Source organism: Mus pahari, chromosome 10 (genome assembly GCF_900095145.1).
Source record: "Mus pahari chromosome 10, PAHARI_EIJ_v1.1, whole genome shotgun sequence".
Taxonomy (NCBI): Eukaryota; Metazoa; Chordata; class Mammalia; order Rodentia; family Muridae; genus Mus; species Mus pahari.
This window is the reverse complement of record NC_034599.1, coordinates 65584446-65605260: the sequence shown is the minus strand read 5'-3', so window position 1 is coordinate 65605260 and position 20815 is coordinate 65584446. Positions and strand designations below refer to the sequence as shown.

Below are 20815 nucleotides of genomic sequence, written 5' to 3'. Positions count from 1 at the left end.
AAAACCAAGAAGGATGACCATCGTGTGGATACTTCATTCCTCCTTAGAATAAGGAACAAAATACCCATGAAAGGATATAGGTACAGAGACAAAATTAAGATATACGTTTTAAAGCTACATACAATGAAATACTAAAGAGGAATGAAACGTACTTTTTATAGATCAAAAATATATGTGTAGACCTTTGATTTCCACAGCTGGTAATTGAGACTGGCATGGTTGACTCCACAGGAATGCAAGCCAATCTCCAGTCCTTGCACCACTTACTCAGTCAGACACCACAGAACTGCCTGTTTCTACATGTAGAGTTCTACATGCAGTTTAGACTCTGAACTGACTCAACTGAGCTTTGTTCTTATACTTTAAGAACTGGTCAGGAACTAAAAAGGTAAAGCCAGAACACAGGCTGCCATCAGGTCTCACAGACACATGTTAAACACTCGCGCATCTCTACCTAAACAAAGCACAGCCTCTACACACCTCACTTTTACATCCAGTCCTTCTTGGCAAAGGTTTCCCCAGTGCCAATGTGCCAACTCTATACTCCAATTCCTTACCATCTATTCCAGTACTAATCCTTGCCACCAGATTCTATCAGTCTATAGATGCCTTTGAACTAAAGATATTATCCTTCCTACAATATCAATCTAACCAAGAGAAATCATGACTTGGGCAAAGCAATATCACACTCAAATAGAAATCAAAGGTTCTGTGTTTCTTACAAATCATCTTGTATCCTCCTCATGAAAACTGTTCCCATAAATACTGAAGTATTTCTCAATGTGATTTTCTTCAATCTCTATTCTTCTCATACAATACAGTCTATTTAAGAGTAAAATTCCAGGGCGGTGGTGGCGCATGCCTTTAATCCCATCACTCGGGAGGCAGAGGCAGGAGGATTCCTGAGTTCAAGGCCAGCCTGGTCTACAAAGTGAATTCCAGGATAGCCAGGGCTACACAGAGAAACCCTGTCTCAAAAAAAAAAAAAAGTAAAATTCCATACTTTAAAACTATTAAACCTCTCCACCATCATCCTCAAAAATACACAAGTAACTCCTAGAAGAAGCAGAGGCACCATAATGACCATCAAAATATTAAAAGTGCTACCTTTCTAATGTCATCTTTGTGGTGCTGGGAACTTAACACAGGGACCTCACAGTCCCTGAGCACATTACCACTGAGCTGAGACCCAATCCTTCTGGTGCCAGAAACTCAACCTAAAAGCAATTGGGGAAAAATACTTCCCAAAAGTACCAAAAGATGCACACTAATGCCTAAACTTCATCAAGCATGCATGTCTGCTCAGTTCAGAACCTAAGTCTCCAGAGATAGTTCTAATTACAGGTGCCTATAACTACCATAACAGTAGCTTTCTTTACATGCCTAGAAAGAAAGAAATGTGCTGCAAAGAAACTTGAAACTCCAAAAGCTGAAAATGTACCAAACACAGCAAGGTTCAAAAGTATCTCAACAGTCAGTTGAATAGCAGGCAGAGGCAGGTAGATCTCTTCAAGTTTGAGGCCAGTCTGGTCTACAGAGCTGGTTCCAGGACAGCCAGAGCTACACAGAAAAGCTCTGGCTCAAAAACAAACAAACAAAAACAAAAAAGTATCTTGACAATCAGAACCATAACAACTGACCTTTATGGTATTATTCCTACCCTTCTACCATCTATCCTTTACATAACAAGTTAACTCTATTCAAGAAAAGTACAAGCATGTTAGCCTTCCAGACTCAAAGTCTAAACTATAGTTTATAAAGCTGAGCAGGATCCTTGTAGAAGACTGCATCCCCTACACCCAACTCCTGTCCGTTCTCATCCTCCTCCACTTCTCCTTCTATGTGCAGTATCTCTGTCACCTTTTTTGTCATTCTGAGTTCTCTGAACACCCAATCTAGTGCACATTCCCATCACTCACTCTCTAATGTGCTACTCTGGTATTCTTTATGAGTTCTACCTACATGTACTACCCATCACCACTATTAGAATACAGTCACAAGTTAAATAAGCACTTTGTTCCCTGTGTATCCTCAGCACCTGGACAACAGTCACGTACAGCATGTTGGTATACACTTTTAATCTCAGCTCTTGAGAGGCTGACACAGGAGGACTTCTGAGTTTGAAGTCACTTTGGTTTACACAGCAAGTGCTAGCTAGCCAGTGATATATAAGGAGACCCTATCTCCAAAAAAAGAAAAACTGATTGATAAATACCAATATAAATAATTAATGAATGAACCTATCCAAATGTTCCATGCAAAGGGAAACTACATTTATAGATTAAGAGCCATAATCCAATCACTGAAAAACATGTGGTCCTATGGAACTAAGCAACAGAATTTCAAAAATCCTGGCATTGGCATAAAATTTACTCTTTTATTAACCTCTATACCTACTTTCAAGATAAAGGAGGGATTATCTTACTGCTATCATGGATGCATTTCAGGAAATTTTCATGCAAAATAATCATGCAGCATTCACAACTGTCTGAACTACCTACTTCATTATGCTTTAGTTTTCCCATTTAAAAAAATATGATTTACCAGTAATTATACCTAAAAGTGACATTGTTTGGACTAAATGTATGTGTGTTTAAAGTGTTGAGAGTGATATCCAGCATACACTACCAAAGAATGTAGTAAGTTATAGTTTAAAAAAAATAACTGCTGGGCGTGGTGGCGCACGCCTTTAATCCTAGCACTCGGGAGGCGGAGGCAGGCGGATTTCTGAGTTCAAGGCCAGCCTGGTCTACAAAGTGAGTTCCAGGACAGCCAGGGCAATACAGAGAAACCCTGTCTCGGAAAAAAAAAAGAAAAAAGAAAAAAAAAGAAAAAAAATAACTGCTGAACATTGTGACAGATATCTATAAACCACCAAAAAGAAAGCTGAGGGAGGAAGATGAGGTTGAAAAAATCCTTGGTTATAATTGTCTCAAAACAACAACATATTTATCCATTTAGATTACTTTTTTCAATGAACTAATATATGCTTCAAAATGCTTTCAGGGACTGGACTTGGCTCAGCAGTTAAGAGCACTTCTTGCTCTTTCAGAGGATACAAGTTAGATTCCAAACACCTGCATTGCAGCTAATAAGTGTCTGTAAACACCAGTTCTGAGTATTCTGACACTTTCTGGCCTCTATGGGCATCAAACATGCAAGTGCACAAACATACTTTCCAGTAAAAACACCTATATGCACAAAATAAAATATACTTTCAGATAAAAAGACACAATTGTTTTTAAAAAGCAACTTAGTTCTTATAGGAAAAAAAAGTCTAACTCACTCTACCTCTTTAATTAAAAGACCATGTAAAAGTACTTAATGAGCAAAATAAATATACTAGCAAGAATGGTAATCTGCTCTATTTTAAAGTTGATTACAGTATGGCTGAGGCACAGCTCTGTGGTAAAGTGCTTAGCAAGCATCCTGAATTCTTACGTTTGATCCTGAGTAACACTCAAAATGGTAAGGGGGTCAATTAAAAAAAACAAAAAAACAAAAACAAAAAAACAAGCCGGACATGGTGGCGCACGCTTTTAATCCCAGCACTCGGGAGGCAGAGGCAGGCGGATTTCTGAGTTCGAGGCCAGCCTGGTCTACAGAGTGAGTTCCAGGACAGCCAGGGCTATACAGAGAAACCCTGTCTCGAAAAAAACAAAATAAAATAAAATAAAATAAAATACAAAAAACATAAATCTTCAGAGCTTCTCACACACACTCTCTCAGAAATTTGAGCACACTTAATAGTGTATATGCTAATCTTTACTTTAGGTTCTGAGAATACAAATATTAAAAAGTTACAATAAATAGCTACTGATCTTGTGGAGCTTTGCTCCAAAATGATAAACAATAAACAAAGCTATAAAAAGTTATTAATGGAAGAAAGGTATAGCACAATGGTGGCTTAAAATTCCCAAGGAGGCCTAGTCAGCCATCATTGGGAAGAGAGGCCCCTTGGTCTTGCAAACTTTATATGCCCCTATACAGGGGAACACCAAGGCCAAGAAGTGGTAGTGGGTGGGTAGGAGAGCAGGGGGAGGGGAGGGTATAGGAGACTTTTGGGATAGCATCTGAAATGTAACTGAAGTAAATACCTAATAAAAAATTGGAAAATAAAATCCCAAGGAAGGAGCTGGTATTTTTAATATAAGGTAATCTTTATAATCATATGAAAAGACTTGATAGAGAATAAACTGCAACAATATGAATGTCCATACCACTAATGAACTTTTGAACTACATACTTTACTTTAAAATCATTAAGATCTTAATGCCTTTTTTTAAGTTTCCAAAATAAAAATTTAAAAAGCTGATAATTCAACCATATACAGAACTATCTATTGCATGTAAAAGACCAGCAGTGTAAAGGCCCTGACACAGAGGCAAATTTGGCAGGAAAAGAAATGAACACAAAGGCACTCACAGCTCTTATAAACTTTTACTTACAATGGTGATTACTTGACAAGTGTGCTATTGTTTGTTCAACTGAAATATTTTTAATCAAGATAAAATTCATACAATAAAAGTCAAACTATAGCCACTACAAAGCATACAATCTATTACTGGCTGGTTTTGACCACTTTTGGATGATAGCTGTCAGGCTGAAGAGAAGCTGAGTGGGACAGACTCAAGGAGAAGAGTGACTGAACTAAAGATGGCTTTAACGTGAATCAGGAAGGCAGTAGCAGTGAACTACTGACTGCAATCAGCTACTCAGGAGAACAAGTTCAAAGCTTACCTGGGTTACAGAGAAAATAACTACAAACTACCAGCAAAGAAATGTGTCTTTCAAAACCTTGCTGTTCCTTTGTAGCCCATGATGAAACTCTTCTTCTGGCTTAAACCCTTTAAATATATCAAGTACAAAAGGAACAATCTTCTAAAGACTAACAGTAAAACCAAAACCAAAATAGCACAGAGATAGAGCATCCCTTTTCACTACTTACACATTACCATGCAAGGCCCAACGAACAACAGGGAAGTTAACAGGAAGGGCTCAGAAAATGCCAACCAGAGGCCAGGAGCATACATAGCTCAATGGCAGAAAACTTGCCTAATATCCACAGTGACTGGAGTTTGATACCCAGTACTGAGAAAGATAAAAAGAAAAATGTTGCCAACCCAAACTCTTCTTATCTCCAAACATAGACAATACTATTAAAGGTGTTCCCATGTAGAAATGTTTCCTGATAATAGCAAAATAAGCACATTTAACCTGGAGTGCAGAGTGAAACTTCCTTATCTGAGGTCAGTGGAAAATGACAACTTCTGGTGAAGGAAAGTTTCTAGATAGCCCAAGATTTTCCATGTGTCATATATCTTTCCACTTGAACTATTACAATTTCTCTCCATGGCCTAGCATCTTGATTAGGGGAGGCTACAATGATGCAATAATCCTAGGGCTATTTTACTGCAGCATTGTAACTATATTAAATCACTCCACACTGCACTGTGTCAAGGAAGTTGTCTTTCTCTTCTGCTACTGCATTTCATTTACACAGAAAAGCCTATCAGCAGCAGTTTGCTCCCTTGCCCTGTTACAGATTTCAGAAATCTGAATTTCTATAAAGTACACAGTAAATGCACATGATACCTAACACTTTAAAGGCCCAGAGTAAATTGTGAACACAATTTAACACACATAGTTAACACACACACACACACAATAGGGATGGTAAGATGGTACTTCCCACCAAGCCTGAAAATTGAGTACAACCACTTAACCCCACAGGACAAAGCACTTTCCTAGCATGTGTGAGAAGGCTTAGGTTCAATCAAAGTACTGCAAAACATCATGAAAATAAGTAACTAAGTAAACTATGCATGACTGTGCACACCTGAAATCCTAGCTACTCAGCCTACAGACGGTGGGTTAATAGTATCACTTTACATTAACAAATTTTTTTCTCTATCTATATCCAAACAAAAAAGTTGATAACACAATCTTAAGAAATGGAAAAAATTAATAAAAATACTAACATAATAAAGCTTCCTAATTATAGAAAACTCAATTACAACATATGAAAGGGTAGATAAAGGGCAAACTAAAGCTGGTACATTTTTTTTTCTTCAATTTTTTTTACTAGATATTTTCTTTCTTTACATTTCAAATGCTATCCCAAAAGTTCCCTATACCCTCCCCCTGCCCCTGCTCCCCTACCCACCCACTCCCACTTCTTGGCCCTGGCATTCCCCTTTGCTTGGGCATATAAAGTTCGTAAGACCAAGGGGCCTCTCTTCCCAATGATGGCCGATTAGGCCATCTTCTGCTACATATGCAGCTAGAGACATGAGCTCAGGGGGTACTGGTTAGTTCATATTGTTGTTCCACCTATAGGGTTGCATCCCCCTTCAGCTCCTTGGGTACTTTCTCTAGCTCCTGTGAGCATCCACTTCTGTGTTTGCCAGGCACTGGCATAGCCTCACAAGAGGCCGCTATATCAGGGTCCCTTCAGCAGAATCTTGCTGGCATGTGCATTAGTATCTGGGTTTGNNNGCTGATNATGGGATGGATCCCCGGATGNGGTAGTCTCTGGATAGTCCANCCTTTNNTCTTAGCTCTAAATTTTGTCTCTGTACCTATATCTTTTCATGGGTATTTTGTTCCTTATTCTAAGGAGGAATGAAGTATCCACACGATAGTCTTCCTTCTTGGTTTTCTTAATGCTGGTACATTTCTAATGCCTCAAGAAAATTAGCAGCCAGGTGGTAGTGGCGCACGCCTTTGATCCCAGCACTTGGCAGGCAAAGGCAGGCAGATTTCTGAGTTCGAGGCCAACCTGGTCTACAGAGTGAGTTCCAGGACAGCCAGGGCTATACAGAGAAACCTTGTGTCGGGAAAAAAAAAAAGAAAGAAAGAAAGAAAGAAAGAAAGAAAGAAAGAAAGAAAGAAAGAAAGAAAGAAAGAAAGAAAGAAAGAAAGAAAGAAAATTAGCGGCAATCAAGGTATTTCCAATACTTTCACTTAACACTTAACATTAATTTCAAAATTTGACACTGTAGTTACTCAGTTACTTTTCTCTCTGCTGTGGCCTGGCAGTGTAGTCGATCACTGACAGGAAGATGTGTGCAGGAAGGTCAGGCAACTAGTCACAATTCATCCATAGTCTGCAAGCAGAGATGGGGTCCTGATGCTCAGTATCCTTTCTGGTTTTTCCCCCTTTCCAATCGGTCCAGGACCCCAATCCATAGAATGGCAGCACCCACATTCAGATCTTCCTTCCTCAGCTAAACCTCTCTGGAAACATCCTACAGACATCCCCAGAGTTGTGTCTCCTAAGTAATCCAGTCAAGTTGACAATTAAGTTCAACAATGTAATTTCAAAATCTTTCTTTTCAAGTCATTATCTGTGCCTCAAGAAACATCCATGACCAATGTCCTTTATGCTGCTATATATTCACACTGATCTTGAAATATTACACAGCACTTACAAAAGTGCTCTCTCATATAACAAAAATAGCCTTCTAAGAACTATGTCCTATATTTCAGCAATATTGCAAAGTATTTTAATGCACTTAGACACACCATTTCTACTATATAACTTCGAACTGAAACCAGTATATATTTCTTCACTTAGAAACCAGTCAAATCATCTAGAATCAACTATTTACATCTCACAGTTACAAGTGAAACTTCAAGATAACAGGGTATATCTATAATTAAAAGCATATTTCAACACATCCATTTTCAAAAAAATAATCTAGACTCTTATAAACAAAATAATAGACAGCTGGATCCGAAGTAAAGCTAAGTAACCCTTTCACAAATACAAACTAAATCAATCACACAGGGCACAAAATATGAGTGACTAAAATCCACTGACTATTCTATTTCTACCTTTCACTTAAGAAATGAAGCTTTAAAATTCCAAAATGGATGGATGGAGATATATATAACTATCTGAGATTTTTCATATTCTTTCAAATAAATACCACCAGTACAGATGATAATGTTCATTAAAGACTGAAGCTTTCAACCTACCTACATTATTCTCCCACACAGATGCAAGAAATTCCAGCCACCATTTCCACTGCTGCTGTACCTCTATCTTACATTTCGCCCTAAACCCATTCCCATGACCTCGCTTTCCACCCATATCACACTTGACTGGCAATCACTACTCTGTAGCTTACTCTACACATAAAGAAAAAACAAAAACAAAACTCTTGGACTACTAAGAGATTTGTACTACATTGGAAAAAATCAGATTTTATAGGTCACCAGGAAAATTAAACATCCTAACCAAAATAAAGTTAGAATTTATAAGTATAAATGACTAATTCCCTAACCAGTCTGTAAGTACAAATGACTACCTACCTTCCAAGCTAGCAGACAAATGGTTCTGGATTAAAGTACCTGATTCTTATTATTGTCCACTTGGAATTCTGATAATATACTATATTAATTGGAAGATATAGTCTCAAATATACTGCAAGAATATTCCACTTTAACAAAAATCATCATGACATTTAGCTTTATATAATGAAGCTATTCCCATAACACTGTAGACAGACAGCAATTCAAAGGCTGTTTCACTAGACTACAACCTTGCTTAATGAAAATGTCTATGTAACATGAACTCACAAATCCACTCCACTCACTAAGCAATGTTGTTCTGAGGGGTTTTTTTTTCTTCATTTAACACTGTGTGTATGATGTGTACATGTATATAGAGAGTGTGGGAATGCAGGCACACATTAATGTGCCATGGCACATATGAAAGGACAACTTTTGGGAGTTGGTTACCTTCTTTCACTGTGGATTCAGGACAGCTTATCAGGCCTTTTTTTTAAAAGAAAGAAAGAAAGAAAGAAAGAAAGAAAGAAAGAAAGAAAGAAAGAAAGAAAGAAAGAAAGAAAGAAAGAAAGAAAGAAAACTTGCTGAGCCATTTCACCAGCACTAATTCTGCAATTTTAATAAAACATTTATTATAAATCTTGATATGAGCTAGGCTTTGTGCTAGGTCCTAAAACATATAAACTAAAAATAAAGTCAGGGATGAGTAGATAGCCTAGTTGATAAAGTGTTGACCACATTAACATGAGAACCCCAGAACACATGTAAAAAGCTTGTAAACTTAGTGCTGGAGAGGCAGAGACAAGCAAATCCCTGTGACTAACTGGTTGGACAGCCAGCCTAGCCCACTCAGAAAATGCCAAGCCCCAGTGAGGTTTTAGACAGACGACAGACAGACAGACAGACAGATAGACTCATTCATGCATATTCCAAACCCAGATTTTACATATGACAGAAAACACTCAATAGTTATCTCAGTGTGGCTTATTTGCTTAACATGACAACGTCCAGTTCTATTTTCCTACCAATTTAGTTAGTCTTTAAAGCTGAATTAAACTGCACTGTATATAAATAATGCATTCCTTTATCAATTCATCTGTTAATGATCTTCTAGGTTGATATATGCTATTATTCTAAAAACTCAGCCAAAAGTTCAAGTATTTGTGTGACTATGTGTCTCTAATCATCATTAATGTAAGCAAAGACATGGAAAGATATTTTTGGAACTATTGTTCCATAAATAGTATACATCCATTTGCCTAAAATTTAAAGATAATCCTGTTCTCTTCATCTTGTTTCTGAAATAGAAAGTTCACAATCTGCCTCTAATAGAGTACCAGTCATAGTCTAAAATCCTAAAGGCTAATTCCAACAAGACAAATCAGTAACAAAAATGGAGGCTAAAGAGATAGTTTGAGAGATGGATTAGCAGTTTAAAGTACAAGCTGCTCTTACAGAGGACTTGGGTTAGTTCCTAGTACCTACCAGGTGGTCAAAACCATCTATAACTCCAGTTCCAGGAGATCTGATACCCTTTTTTGGCCTTCACAGGCAAAAGATATACACAGGGTACATATATATACATGCAGGCAAAACACTCATATATATAAAATAAAATCACTTTGTAAAAATGTGTTCGTGTATCTTCAAACTAATCGCTCCCCTCTGTCCCAAATTTATAGACTACTATCATCTAACTCTCTAGAACAATACTTTCCAAATCGCTAGCCACAGAGAACTAAAGAGCAATGCAAACTCTTAAGCAGTCCCTAGGAAGAAGCATGATAGTATTAAGTCCCAGACTGTGATACCCACCCCCACCTTCTAGCTAGAATCAAAATCTCAAGACAACTTCAACTTCAACAACTTAGATCCTCATTACAGAGCCACTTCCACTGTAAAAGCTCCTAAGATCCCATTTCAACAGTAAACCTTCAGTACATTTTGTTAGCCTAACATTAAACATATGCCAAGTTTTACTAGTGCTTTTTCATGTGTGTATGTGTGTGTGTGTGTGTGTGTGCAAATGAGTGGGGGGGGGTTGGGGGGCAATATATGTGACTGTCAGAGGACAACTTAGGGAATTGGTTCACTCCTCTACCATATAAGTCCCAGGGATAAAACTCAGGTTGTCAGGTTTAGTGCCTTTACCTTCTGAGCCAGCTTGACAGTCCTCACTACCTTTAAAATCTTTTTTTTCTACAATAACTACTCTAATCTGAGACTAAACCACACAGTTCACCAAGAAGCTAACTTATTCCTTATTGTATTACATCCCAGTCATTCAATATGGAGACCAACTGCATTCCATAATATTCCACCTCCTAGTTATGGCCCAGAATACGAACAACGCAAGTCCGGGTCTTTATGACCCAGTTAGCATCTCTCTTTACTGCCATTTAAAACTCAAAGATCAGATTATTTTCCCCAACTAGTGTTTGAAATGGTAAATTCACAATTTGCATATAACCAGATGTACCAGGCAATCTAGCACCAAAGAAATTAATTCCAACATGTTGAATTAACAAAATCAAAAACAACTATGTCTCCTCAAACCTAGTTTCTCAAGCTACATGCATCACCACTCTTTACCTCACAAACTGTGCCAGTTATCCAGGTGACATTTTCACCAAATTTCACCTCACTTATAACTACAATACATAATTGGAACTGCATGCTTACATCCTGGCATTTCCTCCACTCTGATAAACTTAGTATTTTTTACTTTTCTTCTTATTCAAACTGCAGCATCAAAACTCCAACCAATTAATGATACCCAACAATCCCTGGTTCTCATTGGACATCTATTTAGCTAGAACTGTAGTAGGTTCAGGATGAATTCTTTCTGTAGCAAAGGGAGAGCACATTATCTGGAACTGTTCTCATAGCATTTCTGCTATCTACCTAGATCAGAACTATGCCCACAAGTACTAACTCAAGGCAGTCTCGCTGTTGGAGAATAACTAGAGATCCAACTGGTAGAAATTATTGCAACTTTTCCACTCTCACTGACATTGCTTCATTGTCCCTAATATAAAAATTGGCAATCAGGGGATGGCGACAGAAGATGGGGAAATGACTGTGAGGATGCTAGTCCAAACACTGGGACCGGAACTTAAATGCCCAGCAGACAGAAACGAATGCGAGGACTGGTGTTCATACCTGTAATTCCTCTATTAGTGGGCACAGACAGGCTCCTGGTACAAATCCAGGAGACCTCTGGCCAGCCAGCTTAGCTAAAAAAGCAAACTTCTACTTCAGTGAGAGACCCCACTTCTAAGGAATAAGGTGGAACATGCCAGGAAGGCACGAAAGATCCTTCTTTGACCTCTTCAAAGTGCTTACACAAATATAATTACATGCACACATCACATATATTAAATAAATAAATAAATAAATAAATAACCTTTAAAAGCACTGAAATCTGGGTTAAATTACCACTGATAGGTTATTTTTCAGAACAAGCCAACTCTGTACATGTATGGTCTGAGTACGACTTACAGGAGTCAGCTCTTTCCTTCCACTGTGTGTATTCTGGGGATCTGATTTAAGTTCTCAGACTCAATGACAGGCACTTCCATCTTGCTGGCCCCAAGCCAACTTTTTAGAATTTCATGGGAGAAGTATTAGCAAGTATTAAATAAATTAACTCTTTTTAAACAACAGCAAAATTTTAACAACCTTAAGGCTCTACCCAACCTTGTCACATGGAGTTGCCTATGTGAAAAACAGACAAAATACAAATCATTTCCTGCTATCTAAAGTCTGCCTCCGTGATTCTGAGCTTGGGGCTCCAACCTGAAAATACCATGTACTTCTCTATCTACAGGCTCTCCTACTTTACAATTAATAGATAGGCACATGGACTATCACTGAAAGGCACCATTTGAGGTAACCAATAAGTATCTGTGTCCTGCTCTCCAACAGTCTCCATACATGCAAACTACATCATTGAGATTCACACAGATTTATTTTAAGCTAGGCCATGCCAGGCGTGGTGGCGCACGCCTTTAATCCCAGCACTCGGGAGGCAGAGGCAGGCGGATTTNGTGAGTTCCAGGACAGCCAGGACTATACAGAGAAACCCTGTCTCAAAAAACCTAAAAATAAATAAATAAATAAATAAATAAATAAATAAATAAGCAAGCTAGGCCATTGCAAAACTACATGCCCCCCATGATGACATATACCTATAAATCCCACTGCTACAGTTCCAAGAGCTTACTTGAGTCTAGAAGTTTTTAAGCCATCTTGAGCAACTCAGTGATTATGCCCTGCCTATATTAACAAAAAAGAAAAAACCAAACCCCTACCAACATCAGCAAACATTATAATTAAAACACAGAGCTGTGGATGCATCTCAGTGGAAGAACATTAATAATGGCCTGGGTTTAGTCTCCAACACCAAAGAGAGAAAAAGAGTGGGGGTGGGGAGTTAACTTTACCTGGGCCTACTATAATCCTAGTTACTCAAACTACTGAAAGAGAAAGATTACAAGTTTAAGGCTTATCTGGTCTACAAACAGAGTTTAAGGCCACACTGGTCAAATTAGTGAGACCTTGTCTCAAAATTAGTCATAGAAAAGGGCCAGTGAAAGTCTAGCAATCTGAGTTCAGTTTCCAGAACCCACAAAGTAGGAGAACTTCCAAACGGTTCCCTGACCTGCATAAGCATGCTATGGCATGTGCATGCAAACAAGTGTGTGCACATGTACTCACAAAGTAAATAATTTTTTAAAGTTCAAATATTAAAAGGGGGTTGGGACATATGTCTCATTATTAGAATGCTTTCCAAGCAGGGGCAAGGTGTTCAATTCTCTATGCTGAGAAAAAAAAGGGTAAAATGGGAAAGTAGAAATGCAGCTTTAATACAAACAAAAAAATCAAAACTAGAGTAACAGTGTTACTATAGCACAGCTCCTGCAGTAAATACATAAAACAAACATGGGGGCTTCTACCATCTAGCTTTTACTGAGTTTCCTTTAAGTAGAGGAAATGCATTTTCTCAATTCACAGTTTATATTACTACAGGGAATATTACAATAAACATTACTACAATAAACATTTAAAAGTATGTGTTTCCTATCAATAATATGGTAAATTAGTTTAAAGCTACAGTATTCACCATTCAGACTCAGGACATGATCTATCTATAACTAAACAAATGCGCATAATCTTTGCTAAGCCTTCCAGGTTATTCATGGGTTTTCTTTCCGTTCTACCCTCTTCACTTTAACTAACACATCAGTACCATATCTCAATAGTTCAGAAACTAACAAAGTGACCTCAGCAGTAAACTCTACAAAGCCAAACATATATTTAAAAGATAAAACTTCCAAAGGTCATCTACTTTATCGCACAGAAAAATCAGAACTTCCACTTTACAGGTCGTGTTAAGTATGTTTATTTAGTTTTCTCACAGGGAGAAGTTAGAAACTAGTTGACAACCTGGCTAGGTATGATGTCACACAACTGTAATACCAACACTCCAGAGGCAGAGGCAGGAGCAGTAAGAACTCCAGGCCAACACAAACTATGTGGTGATTCAAGGCCAGCACTGGCTTCATGATAAGATCATGCCTGACTCCCACTTCCCACCTCCTAAAAATAACATCCTCAAATTTCACAAGAAAACCAGAAAACCTAAATGTATTACCTATCTAAATAGAAAGTTAGTATCTATGGGCTGAAGAGATGACCTAGTGATTCAGAGCACTGGCTGCTCTTCCAGAGAATTCAGGTTTAATTCCCAACATCAACATGATAGTTCACAACTGTCTATAATTCCAGTTCTAGAGGAATTTACCAAGCACATATGTGGTACAGAGTCATACATGCAAGCAAACACCCATACACATAAATCTTATTTTTAGACAGACACACAGAGAGAGAGAGAGAGAGAGAGACTGAGACTTTTAATTTTAAAAAAAGTGGAAAGTTGCTGAGTTGTCTGTTTGTATTCTTTGAGACAAGGTCTATTATGTAGCTCTGGCTGTCCTGGAACTCATGTAGACCAGGCTGGCCTCAGACTCAAAGATCCACCTGTCTCTGCCTCCTGAGTTCTGGGATTAAAGACATAAGCCACCACATCCAGAAGAAAAAAAGTTTTTATATAGTCTGACATGGTAGAGTTCACCTGTAATATCAACATTAGGTAAACTGAGGCAGGAGACTATAAATTTAAGTGTGGGCCACACACTGAGACTCTGTTTCCAAAAAGAAAAAAGAAAAGAAAAGAAAAACAAAACTTAAAAGACAGGTATGGAGGTATATAGAGAGAAGTGGGTTAAAAATGTTAACCTTTGAGATTTCTCTTGTTTGAGATAAGTCAGGCCTGTTAGTACAGACCTATAATCCCAGCTACTCAGAAGGATACCAAGGTCCTGGCCAGCCTAGTACTTAGTGAGGAGGCCCTGTCTAAAACAAAAGAGTTTAGGGGCAGGGGAGACTGGAATGTAGTTCAGTAGTAGAGTACTTGCCCAGAATTTGGGAGACCTCAGATCTAATCCCCACCATCTAAAATAAAACAAACAACAACAACAACAACAAAACCACTGCCTTATGTTTGGATATTTTACCACTTAGCAGATATTAGAAAAAATTATCCCTTTAAGCGTACATTTAATTTTCATACATGTTTAAAGGAGAAACTCCTAAACACTATTAGATCAATGATAAACATCAGATAAAAGTCCTTTGCACTCCTCTATCCAACCCTTTAGGTTAAAGTCCTTAGGAAAAAGAGATCCAATAATATACACTATGCAAAGGTCTGGAACAAAGGAGTGCCTGCCACACTCAGTCCCCTCAACCCTGCCAACACAGGTCCTGCACATTGACACAAGAGCCACTGCTAATGCTGGGGATGACTTGAAATTGGCCTTACTAGGTGACAGAGTATACTAGAATCTCAAACTCTAGTTGAAAAGATAAAAAGTCAAACTTCCTTTGAGTTGAAGACAAAAAGACCTTCTCTTCCTATACTCCTACTTGCTGACAGAAGTTGGGAAAAAACTGAACGAACAGTTAAAGCTTAAGCCTTGATATTTTAAATATCCAAGTTTGTTTCTGTAGAATGTGTATCATACAAAGCATTTACACCAGAGTTTTAAATTAACACACACACACACACACACACACACACACACCACATACCAAGCATGGCTCATTACATGAATGACTTCTTTAAGCCAAACATTACAGGATTACTTTGTTGCTATAACTAATACCTTCTGAGTTCTTAAGTATACAAAATAATTTTTCTTTTCCTTTTTTTCTGGGGGGGGGCAGGGGGTGTTGTTCAAGACATAGTTTCTGAAACTCACTCTGTAGCCCAAGCTGGCCTTGAACTCAGTGATCTCTCTGCCTCCCAAGTGCTGTGATCAAAGGTATACTGCCCCACTTCTCATAAAATAAATTTTCAAAAAAAAAGGCCTTAACTTTCACATTTTCTATGCTTAAAAGTAACCATTAGCCCTACATCAAGGTCTTCACCCACAGTCCCAGCTACTAGAAAGGCAGGAGTTAGAGCTAGAAACATTATCAGTCTGTATCTCAAAAACAAAAAACAAAACAAAAAAGCCCACAAAAATTGTTGGCTAATCAGGATAGTGCCAATAAGTTTCTAACGTGTCTCCAAATAACTTTATTTTTTATTATTGTGTGTAGTATACATGTGTGCGTTAAAGGCATGAGGAACCATGGCGTGCATGTGCAGGTCAAAAGATAATTTTCAGGAGTTGGTTCTCTCCTTCAACTAAGGGGTGGGGACTAGAAATCAGATAGTCAGGCTTTCAAAGCAAGTGCTCCCACATACTGAGCCATTTTGCTAGGCAACAAAATAACTTTTTAGAAGCATTTTGTACAGATATTTGAATACTTCCATATAGACACTTCATAAAGTTGAAAACTATCATGCTATCTTTCTACAAACACAACACTGGGCAGGACATCCACCAACGTAGAAGGGAAAACTAGGAAAGCTGTTTTAGTGTTTAAGCATTTTATTGCCTCCTTCCAGCTTCCCACCCCTCACATTATGTGCAGTAAGAAAAACATTCATACACAACAGTGATTAACACAAACAGGCAAGATGAAAGCAACCAACAGAGTTTAGTTTCACTTGAACATGGCTTATACCTTAAAGTTCTGTATTTCTACAACTACTCTAACCTTACATTCAACTTTCCAATGCACTAAAGCCAATATCTACTAAGTTTGAATGCACACTAGCCTACATCGCATCACAAAAATGTATAAACTTAGCTATATGTGGTTCAGTTCAGATAAAAAAATCAGCATATAGTATAATGAGTTACAAATAAACATAGGAGGAGTTTTTGGCCTTAAACAGAGAAGTTGAATCGAAAGCCTTGCATGGCCTTGCTAGGCAATTGCCACTGGGCTACATTCCACAGCCCCAAATTATAACTACATAATCAAGTATTGCAAACTTGACATAATGCTTAAGTGAAAACTTTGATTTCTTTTTTTAAGTTTTTAACAGAAGCACAACAAAAACTGGCCTTTGAATTATTACTTAATGCATAAACTCCAAAGATCTGAATAAAACTCTTCACTCACAATGATTATGTTGTTAATTTACTTTTTTCCCCAAACAACAGGCTACATTGGTTTTAGTTTTCCTTAATAAAAGGCATTTTGTATCACTACTTATCAATGTATCACATTTAACTTAGATTTTATTACCTCATAGAGAACAGTATCTAATTCCTGACCATAATCACAAAAAGTGAAAACAGCCAGCCAGGACTATAAGCCGTGTTACCCAAATACAAATGTTAAATAAAGAGGCTCTTTACAAACGGTTTGCAATCTGGTTCTTAAAAAAATAAAATAAAATAAATAAGCATCTATTAGTGGCTGTCATCTAAAATGTGTACTTAATAAATGAATAGTACACACGACAACAAAAACTGAGTATACAAAACGAACTTCAGGGTAAGCAGAATGCCAGACAAAAATAGGCTGGGCCCTGCAGTTTAAGTCAATGAGACAAAGGGATGAACACTGACAATACACTACAGAAAACACTAGGATATTTTCTAAAGTATCAAATTACGCACCCCTGGAAGTTTTGGGGGTGGTTTTGTTTCCGATTCAATACTTTTAAAAGCTAACCTCTATCCAGATACTTGGGCGGCAAATCAGCTTGCCTAAGGTAAAGCACTTTCTCATAGGAACAAAATAATCATGCAACCTGTCCTAGGAAACACGGAATGAAATACCGCTGTCTCAACCCTGAAGCACCAGGAAACTCGAAGCAACTGTGAACTCCAATTTGCAGGGGGAGGGAACACAGCCCTGACAATCCTCTGACTAAGCGGTGCCTCTGCTCCACCTGAGAGTTTAAGAAAACTCTGCAAGTTGGTTCGCCCAGGAAGGGTCGGTCTTGCTTCTCTAAGGACTCAAAAAGACAGATGGATCGAAGAGCATCCTAAAACGGCTTGCCCTTCTCCTCAGTCAACTAAAGTCTTGCCCCGGGGAGACAGGAGACAGAAGACAGACCAGACAGACAGACAGACAGACACACACACACACACACACACACACACACACAACCTCCGGCGCGCTGGCTACAAACACTCCGAGAAGAGCACGATGCGGAGGGAAGGCGCTCGGGTGGGACGCGCACACCGGCGTCCGACACCCGGCCCGGGTCCGCTCCAGATCGCCCGCTCGCTTGCTCGCTCGCAGAACAATGCTCGCGCCGCGCTGCCAACCTCGCAAGTTGCTGCGAGTCTGCGCGGTCCCGGGGCTCGGACCCCGGGCAGGGCTGAGGTGGCTGCGGAGTGCGCGAGGGCGGCTGGCCTGGGCTCCGCCGCTCCCGGGGAAAGCGGCGCGAGAAGCCGGGCAGGCAGGGCCGCCGGGCCGTGGGGGCGGGGAAGGCCTGGCCCGGGGCTCCGCAGCCTGCTCGGGCCGCCGCCGGCGGGAGCGCGGTCGGGGCGAGCGAGGGACAATAGCGCGCGGGGAGCGCCGCTCCGGGTCGGCTGAGGCGAGCTGAGAGAGCTGACAGAAGCCGAGGAGACCTGACACGCGCGGCCCGGCTCCGCGACGCTGCGCTCGGCCCGACCGACCGCCGCTCCGCCGCCGCCCGGGGTCGCGTCTCACCTCCCAGCCCCGCCGCCCAGGAGAGGAGCAGAATTAACACTGTCGGCAACACCATCTTCCGCGGCCGCCGCCTCCTCACGGGTTAACCGCGGTGCATCGATCCTGAGGGAGCCGCGACCGGCGCTGGGTCCCGACGAGCCTCCCCGGCAGTGGCACCGGCGAAGCGCCTCCCTCTCGCTCCACTTCAGGGGCCCAGCCGCGCGCCCCGCTCCGCCAAAACAGGGCCCTCCCTCCCCCTCGGCCTCTTCCTTCCTCCCTTCCCCGCTTCCCTGCCCTCGCTCTTCGCCTGGTCTCAGCCCCTTCCCTGAGCCGCGGCCCTCCGCCTCCTTCCTCGCCACGTGACGCGACGGCACCCAATACACTCGCGAGGCCGCACCCCTGCCTCCCGCCCCGCCCTGCTCCCACAGGCGCCCCGCGATAATGCGCATGCGTTCCGAGGCGAGCGCCCCGGCCGCTAGGCCCCGCCGCTGCTTCCTGTCCGCTGGCGGAGAGCTGGGATTGGCCTGGGAGGGCGGGGCCGCTGGAGGCTCCGCCCACCGCCCCGGGCGGGAGCGCTCTTTTCCCTGTGAAAGTGCTACCTGGTTCTTCCAGCTGTTAAGGACTGTCGGTGGGGCTCACACCCTACCCCGAAGCTGTCAAGAAGGGCTTTCGGCTTCTTCGCCTCCAGAAAACAAGAGGTTTTCCTTGCTTCTCCATCTGTCTGTCTTGAAGCTCTGCAGCTGCCAAGTAAACAAAAGCAGTCCCAGCAAACCACGATTTTAGCCGCGATACACGGCTCTGATGGGGACATACAAGGAAAGATCCAACAGGAAGAAAAAATACCCAAAGGGGTAGTTTCCCGAACCATTAACAAATGTATGTCACCTACTAGGCCTTAGCCATGATAAAAAGCCGGTGGTCTTTAGTCTCCAGCTCAGAAAATGCTCTGTTAGTCTGTTTCCCTCATAACGCCTTCATGCCAACTTCTACAAAACCGGCATTTGGCTTCTCATTTACTTGCTTTGATTCTTTATATTCAAGAACTACAACTTTAGGGGCAATGGGGGGGAGGGATTTGTAAGGGTGGGACTGGGAGGAGAGGAGCAGAACTGCTATCGGGATGTAACGCGAATGAATGAAAAAAAGAACTAACTACCACGTCTTCATCATACTTAACTCTGCTTCGGTTGACTCAAAGAATATGAGTTTATATTATTGATAATAAGAATAAATTGCAAACCTTTTACTTCTGCCCTATATATTTTCTACAACCTACATTGTTAATGTAGTTAATGTGGTTTTTAAAGAAAACAGAAATAAAGACGAGTATACTTTTCCCACCCCCACCTCCTATCGCTCATCTAATTAACCCAGGTTATTCTTTGAGTGTTACGGGGCCAAGGATAAACCTGAACTTCTGATTCCTCCCATCTTCCATGCACCGTCACACCTTATTTAAGGAATATACTTATTTTAATTGTTTTGAAAAATGAATTGTTGTTTTGCTTCACATTCCTAAACTCAATACTGCAGTCAGAACTTCCCACATCATCATGATTGTCCTGTCCGTTCGTTTCTACTGAAGCATATGAAATCAATACAGAGTAACTGAATGCTTTTACTTCTTTTTCCTTTCTTAAAGTATCTACTCTGAGTTACCTGCAGACATGTTGCTTATCACATGGGCTGTTTCTCCCATATGTACTCACATGCAGTAGAAGTTTTGACTTTTTGAGTTGTTAATCCATCTCTGTGACAAGTTTGATATTAGGAAGTATTGTTCATAATCAATTCTAGTAATCATAGGCAAAGATCATTTTCTTTTTTAATTCAAAGAAATCGCTGGAGTTTACATCTAAAATACCGTTTCTTTTCTTTGCAAAAACATGATAGCACCACACTCCCACATAATGAATGATATTTTCATGTTACAAGTTTGGGCTATAGCTTGCTTAAAATCTTAATTCCATTACTGGCATTTTCACAAGTGAAGAGGAAAGTGAAAAAATGTACTGGGGTGAGGTCTGCATTGACGCCATTCATCATAAACCTACTTGAGTTTGACTCCCACCCCTGCCTCTTAAAAGCTGATAGACTTTGGCGAGGCTATTTCAAAATTCTCTGTAACCTTGACATTTCCCTTGTAAAATGAAAATTGCCTTTTGGAACTATTTTGATGGATTAAATTCAGACCACTTAACATTGTAAAGCAATTACAAGTTCTTAGCAGATAATAATTGTTATATGCTAAATAAAGTACATAAATACCATTTATTTCCTCAAACAAATATCTAATCTAGAAGAAAACAGTGATTCCTTGGTTTTTTGCTGGGGGGGAGGGGAGAGAAAGAGAGAGAGGGAGAGGGAGAGGGAGGAGAGGGAGAGGGAAAGGGAGAGGGAGAGAGGG

The 20815-nt window shown here is 40.2% G+C and overlaps 1 protein-coding gene across 1 annotated transcript in view; it reads right to left on the bottom strand.

Annotated features, from left to right (window-relative positions):
• Adam10 (ADAM metallopeptidase domain 10) overlaps window positions 1-18706 on the bottom strand; it is a 116494-nt gene extending 97788 nt beyond the window's left edge. The window contains exon 1 of the mRNA XM_021206021.1: window positions 18430-18706. Within this exon, the coding sequence (XP_021061680.1) occupies window positions 18430-18484 (55 nt within the window). The 5' untranslated portion in view covers window positions 18485-18706. The remainder of the gene's footprint in view (window positions 1-18429) is intronic.
• Between the last annotated feature and the right edge of the window lie 2109 nt (window positions 18707-20815).